At 35.9% G+C, this 9,384-nt stretch overlaps 2 protein-coding genes across 5 annotated transcripts in view; both read right to left on the bottom strand.

Annotated features, from left to right (window-relative positions):
• The window catches only part of LOC107666594 (cohesin subunit SA-2-like), a 25,737-nt gene extending 19,533 nt beyond the window's left edge, over nucleotides 1-6,204 (bottom strand). The window contains exon 1 of one of the 2 annotated variants that reach the window (XM_016458000.1): nucleotides 5,950-6,204. The gene's annotated coding sequence lies outside the window, so the exon portion shown is untranslated. The remainder of the gene's footprint in view (nucleotides 1-5,949) is intronic. The other variant, XM_016457999.1, reaches the window with a different exon arrangement.
• The window catches only part of LOC107666595 (E3 ubiquitin-protein ligase XIAP-like), a 14,327-nt gene continuing 5,481 nt past the window's right edge, over nucleotides 539-9,384 (bottom strand). Inside the window, exons 4-8 of one of the 3 annotated variants that reach the window (XR_001631692.1) lie at nucleotides 8,281-8,359; nucleotides 8,102-8,138; nucleotides 7,800-7,973; nucleotides 6,768-7,414; nucleotides 539-548 (exon numbers count right to left, since the gene is read on the bottom strand). Coding sequence is in view for 2 of the 3 variants with exons in the window: in XM_016458001.1 (XP_016313487.1) it covers nucleotides 7,224-7,414; nucleotides 7,800-7,973; nucleotides 8,102-8,138; nucleotides 8,281-8,359 (481 nt within the window). In the remaining variant the exon portion in view is untranslated. Of the gene's footprint in view, nucleotides 549-6,686; nucleotides 7,415-7,799; nucleotides 7,974-8,101; nucleotides 8,139-8,280; nucleotides 8,360-9,384 lie in introns of those variants that run through there. The other 2 variants (XM_016458001.1, XM_016458002.1) reach the window with 2 other exon arrangements.

Here is a 9,384-nt window from a genome sequence, read left to right as displayed (position 1 = left end):
CTACAGCTTCAGTTTCGGAACTTTCACGCTTAGTAACACATACAGCTGTTCCCTCACCACAGTGCAACACCCCTTTCAAACAGTGTCGCGTTCCGAACGTTGATTAAGTGACATATACCGGTATTGCGGTATTTTCAAAATTCATATCGTAACAAAAATAAAAACCGGTATTCGGCATGAACCGGTATACCGCCCAGCACTAGTTACACCCCTACTAGAAATGTGTCGATGAATAGTGAATGTTTGTCGTTGTTATTACTTGGAGCAATATGTTGGTGTACAAACTGCAGTGCTTTATCAATTAGTTTCTGCATTGGGCTAACGCATATACAACGGGTGTCTATGTAACAATCATAAAGCATAATTTAGTTGGATCATTAACCCTTGTTCTGCCGCAGAGGAGCTGTTCAGTGATTGGTGCTGAAAGTCTTACTAACAGAAAGAGTAGCAACAGTGGTGGAAGTGAGTAATGCAGGGAACACCCTGCTGCAATTCAAATATGAAGGTCGTTTTAGGACGTGGGGTTTCCAGCACAGACAAAATATTTGCTGACAATGTGATTTGAAGATAAGTGTGAATGTATGTTTCTCTGTGTGTGAGAATGGAGAAAGACTCAGAGAGTGTGAGCGATTGAATTCTCCTTACAGTACTGTAAGAGCAGATCATAAAATGATATGCAGTTTAATCTTTGAAGTAATAGTATATCTCAGGAGAGCAATACCCCTTACACCAGGCTGGAACATAATTTTTTTAATAGACATTAAGGCCTGGAGTTCATTGATTAAAAAAAACAGGCAGCTGTTTTTGCCAGAACTTTACAGCAGAAAATAAAGTCATGTTAATGTGTTAATCTGTTTGTTATTATATACAATATACTGAGAATAATGTCGGTGATACAATGGAAGGCCACGTGATGATTTAAAGTTCCTAAAACTTGGAAAATAAAATATGATGGGTTGTGATAGGAATTCTGGGAATGCCCCTTTCCACATAAATAAGGGGTGCACCACTTACAAAATAATAAATAAATTTATTTACCAAAATAAAACATGCGCTGTGTAAATAAGTTCAGACCGCTCATTTGCACACCAACATTGTTAATGTACACTAACGACGATTGACTAACTGTAATACTGTATAAGATTTCCATTCAAACTGAAAGTATAAATCTAGGCTATACACTGCCGGTTTTAGAGCAAAATGCAAAACTGTGACATTTCATTCAGATGCGCTTCACTTAGGCGCATATACTTACTTGTCGGCAACCCGCCCAAATAAAAGCTTAATGATTTTGCTGAAAATTAATATAATTTAAATAAAAAATTTAAAAATATATTTATATTAAAATAAAAAATATATATTTTATACAATTAGCATTGTATTTTTTAAGTGTACTATAAAAGAATTGTATTTTTATATAATACTCACATTTATTTTAAAATATAATAGTATTACCACACTCTATTTGTTATTTTGCTTATTATTTTACTTAAACATACAAAATAAATAAAGTGCAATAATACTATTATCACTATTATTAATTATTTTTTTTAGAGCTATATTTAATGAGTCACACTGGTGCAGTGTGAGCACCAAACCAAATCTCCAGGTGCTCTCATGAGAACCAGACCGAAAAATGTATGTGCACCCCTGATAATCGTGATTATGATTTTTGTCATTATCGAGCAGCCCTAAATTCGGCCATCATTCGATCTCCCTTGTGTCGTTTAAACCTGTATGGCTTTCTTCTTTGGAAGATAAAATAACATAAAAAAAAGTTTTTGGGAGTCAATAGGTGAGTACATTTTGGGTGAAGTATCACTTCAAATGTGCTTAATAATAATAGGACAGCCATGATAATTTCTCTATGAACTACAACTGTTTTCTAAACCAGTTAGTTCTCACTTAAAAAGACAAGCTCTTTAACATGTTCAGCAGAGGAGGAAGATATTAGAGCAATGTGATATTATCACCCCATGAGAGGACCACAGCTCTGCAGTGAAATATGCCTGAACTCACTGAATGAAAGACTACCATGATTATCCATGAAGACCTCACTAAATGGCTGTTTCACAATGAAACAGGATGTTGGGCCAGCACCTATCAAACAGCGTATTTGCAAATAGCCAATGGCATTTAGTTCACATCACAGCCACAAACAAGATCTGCTATTGCTAGTCAAAGACCGGCGGTATTAGAGAAAGGGGAATTAATATTTTAAGAAATAAATTCAGTAACAAAAACCTGGATACAGCATCAGTGCAGAATCAATGAGCTCACATTCACTGTACAGTCCTGTTCATCTGCCACTGCTCAGACAAATACACAGTCCCACACTAAACTCACACCTTTGGCTGAGAGGTTTCAGAGCCACTGCACTTTACACACTTTCAGACAATCAAGCCAACAAGAATCTTTTTTTATGTAAACCTATGTACTAACATAAAAAAATAAGTACAATCAATGTACTTATTGTGTTCATATTGTACTGCAAAACACTTTTGCTGCTATTGTGGTGGGACACGGGTAAGGTTAGGGACAGGTTTGGTGGTGTGTGTAGGTTTAAGGGTGGGTTAAGGTGTAGGGGATGGGGATGGGTCAACTCAACACAGCGTAATTATAAATGTAATTAGAGAAATTAATTACAGATGTAATTACATGCAGGTATTTTTTAAATATAAGTACAATGTAAAACATGCAAGTACACAATAAGTGCAATGTATCAAATTATTAATTTAAATTTAACAAGGCCACCAAATATAAAGTGGGATGAAACCTTTAAGAAAGCATAAAATGAACAGTCAATATGAATGGACGGAGAATTCCTCTGATAAATGCTAAATCTTGTGAAGTGGTGCTTCCACTTCAATCTATCATTCTGCATAATTTGTGGCATTTGAATATACAGTATATTCAGAAATGCCTGTGGTTGAGAGGTACACATGAAAAGTTATTTTATTCATGCTGAAAAATGTTTCTGTCAAAAAATTGCACTGTATACATTATTTCACTAAACATTAGGCATGAGTTATAAAATGTTTTTCCCCAAAAAAGGCAGATGTGGGTTGAACTGTGTCAGTGAGAGAGAGTAAAACAGCTAATACAGATACACTATTTGCTGGATGTTATTATGAGTTATAAAATTAAGATTTTCCCACAAAATGGCATGTACTGTAAAGTGTTTCAGATGCATTGAGGTAAACTGCAAGAAAAATTAATATTAATTCTATACGGTTGATGTTTGTTTGTTGCATTTAAATATTCAGAATATAAAAGCATGTTTGTTTGTTTTCTGTTTGTTAAATGCGTATGTTTACAATAAAGTTGCCAAAATACTGTAATTTCATTAACACGTGGCAGCAGGAATCCTACAACAAAAATATAATTAGATGTATGAGTTTTACTTTTCATTTATCCTTGCACAGAGGACCTAAATAAATAAATAAATCAGTTTACACCTCACTGGATTTAAAAATATAACTAAAAGTACTTTATTAGGCCGTTATTGAAATGCTACTTCCTCTCTTACAAGTCACTTTGAGATGAAGGCAAGGCAGATCACTAAAGAGCAGATGGCATCTGTGTTGACAACAAAAAGTATTTTCATCTATGATTTAGCAGGTTTGGCGCCTTTATCATAAATTCACTCGTTTAGTCAGACAGCATTGTGGAAATATTGAAAAATACCACCACATCAAAACAACAGCACGAGTGTGGAGAATTACAGCGCAATGAAAGTGATAGGGGCTGTTCTGAGCAGTGCCCGCGGTTCAGAAAGAAAACAAGTGGGCGTGGCTCTCTGAGTCCGTCATATCGCGCTGCTTCCTTGCTGATTGGCTATCCAGCTTCCACCGTTTCCAGGAAACATCTCCGAGCGCCGGAGCTTCACGTCTACGTCTGTGCCCATATAAGGGAGTAACACGTCCGCACTCCTTTTCACCGCATCCAATCAGAGGCCGGCTAACATTTGAGGACGTAAACATGAACAGGGAGAAAAGGAAGGAACCGGGCCACCGCTGTAAAAATGACGCATTTAGACACTGCCCATTATTTCAAAGGGATAATTTTGTGTGATTAATGCATATTCTACGAATATCCTGAATTAAATGCTCTGTTAAAAGCATTCCAAGGAGAGCAAGTATTCGAAGGACATATTACCCGCAACACTTTGAATTCGGCCTTATATGTGCATAAAGAGGTGTGGCTTTCAGTACCTCAATGTGTGCGAATCAAATACGTTTTAAATAGCATAATCACAGAGTACACTGAAAGTCACGGAATAAAATAGATATATTGAATACGATGCTCCTCTCTGCACCAAATGCAGGGCAAAGCGTGTGCTGAGAACGTGAGACGACAGTTATGTAATACCCAGCAAGTAACAATACGCAGAATTTATGCGCGGTGCACAGACGCAATAAAGCTCAATGTTCGTTATAGAATAATCGGCGGTAAGGCGGGAATTCAAAAGCCTTGGCATCGTCATCGACAATGCGTTCGAAGGAAAAGTGGCGCCAAATGACGGTTCTATCCACAGCCATTGTGACACACACACACACACACACACACGGATGACAATGACAGCTTAACCCAAAACTAATACTGCACCATTTCATCCTATGCTTTCCAGTTCCTGTTCGCTACCAATGTGTGGACGGATCAGTTGTGTATATAATATATAAAACACACAATGGTACACAATGGACCTAGCCTCTACATACATTAAAAATTCTGTCTAGAACATCCGCTTCCTCTTATCATATAATAATAGTCTAAAATACCTACTTTGTACGCTAAACCAAGTAAACAAAACTCCTTTAAAATCAAACATCGTGATGAACTGCACAGATCTTGCATTACGCAAATAACGTGTTAGCTTCACGTCCCATTCATCCTATGCTAACTTCATAATAACATGCAGCAAATAATGGATCAGTATTAGCTATTTTACCGAATGACAGATGAATTTGCGCCAAAATACCGTAAAGTTTGATTGGACGCACTGCCTCTGACGTCAACAACAAAAGATATGCGAAGTCTCTTTTCCCCCTTTTAAAAGTTGATCTGCATATTTATTTTGCTGCCCTACAATAAGCACTATTACATAGTTTCATTAAGCATGGTTTTAGCACCCTATCAAAACAGAAGTGAGACCCATTTTGGGTCACGACCCACTGGTCTACAGAAGTGAGAAATAATGGGATCTGTTGAAGTTGAGTGCTGAGATCAGGCGGACGCTCGCAAACTCCTCCTCGTCGCACTTCTTACCACGATATTACTTCATTACTCGCGGTGTTCTACTTCCAACGCACAATCATCACCGTTAAACGACGAGCTTGTCGGCGCAAATGCGGGCTAAAGTCGCGAAATCGCACAATAGTTTGACGGAACGCTTTAAAACACGATCAGAAGGGGAAAAAATCTCCATCTTGAAGTCAATCCAGCACAGCTGTTTTCGGGATTCTCCATTTTGGCTCCGCTCGTTTCCAGTCATTATGCACGCGCACCTACCACACGCTTACATATAACGCGTAAAAATGGCCAGCGAGTGTGTTTAAAATTGACAATGTGATGAAATTAGCATAATAGGTGCGACATCAGCTTTTCCATCTCGGAAAAGGGGGGAAAACATCGCGTCCTCGTCCTCCATCTTGCCTCTCAATTTGTGTTCCTGACTGTGCAGGGTAAGGTTAGCCCGCTAGCTAACGGGCTACTAATGAAACGCCACGAAACACGCAAACTACGTTCGTTCGTGAAAACATAATACGCTTGTTTGAATTCCCAAAAAGCACGGCGAGGTGGTTTTTATAGTTTAAATGCGGCAACGGAAGCACGGCGGCTCGTTTCGTATCCTGTCCCTCGCTTATCAGGCTAGCGCGGCTAACACATCATCCAAATAACCCTAAAGCCACTAATTTCTATAAATCTCTCCGCCATTTTACCACTTACCCGATCGTCAGGGTCGGTTCCGGATTGTTTAGAAGGACTTCTTGAAGCGCTAGATGGACTCCAGTGGCTTTAAAGTGCGCATTCGCGGCTATTTCACGGATGTAGTTTGAAAGTGGCGGTCAGAGGCGGTTTTGGACACGCTCTTACCCCGCTTGCTCCGTTCGGTTTGTTGTTCCGATCACTCAGAGAGAAACTGCCGGTGTAGAGCTGCCACCTGGTGGACAAAGGTGGGGACTGCAGCGGTGAGCTCGAGACTGACATTTAGTGGTCGAGGCCTTTAGGTGCAAATTGCTCAGTGCAATAGACGCCAGTGTCAGAAATTATCTATTTTATTATTAGGGGCAATATTTGCCTCTAGATTTTATTTTTGTGGGGACATTTTATAAAGCTCTCTCTTTCAGATATTTCATGTATCTTTAAAAACCGCGCAAGCTATTATAACATACATTTACATAAACTCATTTTTAATGATTAAAAAAAAAACTAATCTGACAGCCACATGCTATTTCGAAGCACTTACTAACCCCATAAAACATAACACAATATAATGAAATGTATAAAGTGAAATACATTAATTGGTAAACAGGCAGAAATTATGGCAAGAATTGTGTTCTGCTGTAAGCATAACAGCTTTTAGCCTCACTTTCCAGTTTATGAATTTTAAAACTGACAGATGAAACCGAAGAGAAAAGATCCACTGTGAAGTCCAATTTTATTGTCATTGCAATGGATGAAAAAAAAACATTATTCAAAGGAATTACAACAACAGAAAAGTATCATAAGAAAAACTCATTTGGACTGGTGAAGTTTAAATGAACCTTGATTAAAAGTCTCAAGCAATTATTTTATAAGAAATAAATTAGATCAAATATAAAGGAGTAAAACATGATTGTCAAAATATTAAACAATGAAAATGTTCATAAAAAGTAGTCTACATAAATGCACTATGGTGATTAACATGAATCTGAGACTGTATTTGGGGGAAGCAGCTAAAAGGATTCAAAATGTCGTATTCTGCAATACGTAGTATTCTAAATTACGTAGTGTGTCCCTGCCTTGATCAAAACCAAACACATCTATGTACAGCTTGTTATTTTGAAATCTTAATGAAAAAATAAAAATATAATTTTATCATAGTTTAATACATCTACATGTCTACATATATATACACAGCTTAAATTTTACACATCTATGTGCAATTTTAGGAATGATTACATTCTGCCACTTTCAATAAGCATCAGCTTTTTTTTTTGGAGTGTTGGTTTCTTTGTCTTTTAGGCATTGTAGATCTTGATCTTCTGCATGATGGCGGCACAGCAGATGGGACACTTGTTCAGGGGTTCTGAGCATTTCTGACAGGTGACCAGGTGTCCACATGGAATGAAGACAATGTTAATGTCACTGTCCATGCAGACTTTACAGAGTTTCTCCCTCTGGAGTTTCTCAAGTTTCGTCATGGGGTCCTCTGTAGAAAATATGTAAGAAACAAACGCAACATTAAAACAACATCAAAACAGTGATTCTCTGCTTATTTATTTGATTATATTTATCTTATTTTATTTTATGAAGTTTGAAAGCTGTCAATCAGTCAATCTCCACAATGTTTGGCATGCCATTTTTAAGAGTATGATTTATGCAAGTAACAATTTTATGTTCCAAAAGTTGCAATATATTTGCAGGTTAAAGACATGGAAGTACTTGAAGCATTTAGATTTTTACCAAATCACTTTAAAAATGATAACTATTTTACATTGGTAAGTAAAGTGTAAATATTTTTTTAAGCAAAGCATGGCCTATTTTTATATTTTATATATATACAAATCAGACTTTCAAAAAGAAAAAGAACTTGCCAGCTTTCTCGGGTATGATACTGGCACTGAGGTCTTGAATAAGGGCCTCTACTGAAGCATAACCCTCAGTGTTCTGACATAGTTTCTGCAGAATGGTGCGCTCCACTTTGATGGGGTCAAAACCCATATCTACAGCCTTTTGTGCAATCTTTGACTGGAGGACATTCTGTGCTGCTGAACACAAAGTAGAAATCAAATATCTTAAGACAGGATGTTTCTAGAGATATTGCAGACAGCAGTTATAAAAACTATGATTATGGCTTCATTGGATTTGAAAGTAAATAAACCCCAGAAAAGCTTACCTTCCTCGTGACTTGAAAAGCCATTCTGACTTGATCTCTGTAAGGGCAAATTACAAACATGTAAGACTACATATAGCGCACACTATTTATATCTGAATAAAAGGATTGTGTTCATTATTAATTCTATCCATTCAACACATTCTGTTAAGTACACATAATTGTGTAAAGCAATGACTCACTGAATGGTCTCCTTTTGGATATCTCAGCTGCATGCTGTTGACATATTCTCCTCCTTTTTCTGCCAGAAGGAAACTGCAGCTGTGGGTCAATTATAATACTTTCACAATTAGACACCACATTTTTCACCATGGTTAATGCTTGCCTCACATGATCAATATTTAAATTTGACTGATAAATATTATAGATTTTAAGTGTGTTTTTATATTTAGGTATCAGGAAGGATTAAGGACAGTTCAATCAAAGGCAAGATTTTTAAAGTATGAATTCAGAATGACTTCAACTTTAGTCCATTCCTCACACTGTATGAACCGATTTTCTTTAGGGACACACAATATATCAGTAGTACCAGCTCAAGTTATCAGATAATATTAGGGTCTATAATTAGTCTGTTTCAGTTGATATTGGATATTAATGTACACAAAGTTAATTTGAGCAAATAATTTATTAACACTTAAAATGCTATCTTTAGTGTATCTTAAAATCAAAAACCCTATTATGTAGAGTATGAAAATGGATATTATCATTAACTAAAAACATTTAAAAATTGTTACGTGACAAAAATGAAGCTTAAAGAAAAATATAAAAAACTAATTTTAGTTTAGTTTAACTTGAAGTACTAAACTAAAATGAATTTAAAAATAAAAACTATATAGACAAAAAAAAAAAAACATCACAAAAACACAAAATTACTAAAAATGCTTAACTAAAATGAAATTGAAAATATAAATGGAAAAATATAAATATTTAATTTATTTATTTATTCACTTTTTAACACCATGCCAGCAACAAGGCTATTTTCATAAAATGTAATTTAAAACATTAACAAAAATAGTAGATCAATGATACTAAAATAATTATTGTACATTATATATGCCCAAATTCACATTTAAATGACTGATTCATAGTTTAGTGTTTTACATATATATATATATATATATAAAATGTTATAATAAAATTGTATAGAATTATTCTATTCTAATTATTCTGCTGTAACAACATTCACATTCATACATTCACTGTATGCAATAGAGCAGTCTGAATATCAAGTTAAATTCTGCAGTGAACATGCAAATGTACCTCAATGTCTCAATGTATACGAAAAA

Source organism: Sinocyclocheilus anshuiensis, unplaced genomic scaffold, assembly GCF_001515605.1.
Source record: "Sinocyclocheilus anshuiensis isolate Anshui unplaced genomic scaffold, SAMN03320099.WGS_v1.1 scaffold1293, whole genome shotgun sequence".
NCBI classification, from domain to species: Eukaryota; Metazoa; Chordata; class Actinopteri; order Cypriniformes; family Cyprinidae; genus Sinocyclocheilus; species Sinocyclocheilus anshuiensis.
Note: the sequence above shows the minus strand (reverse complement) of the source record. Positions and strands in the feature narration are given on the sequence as shown.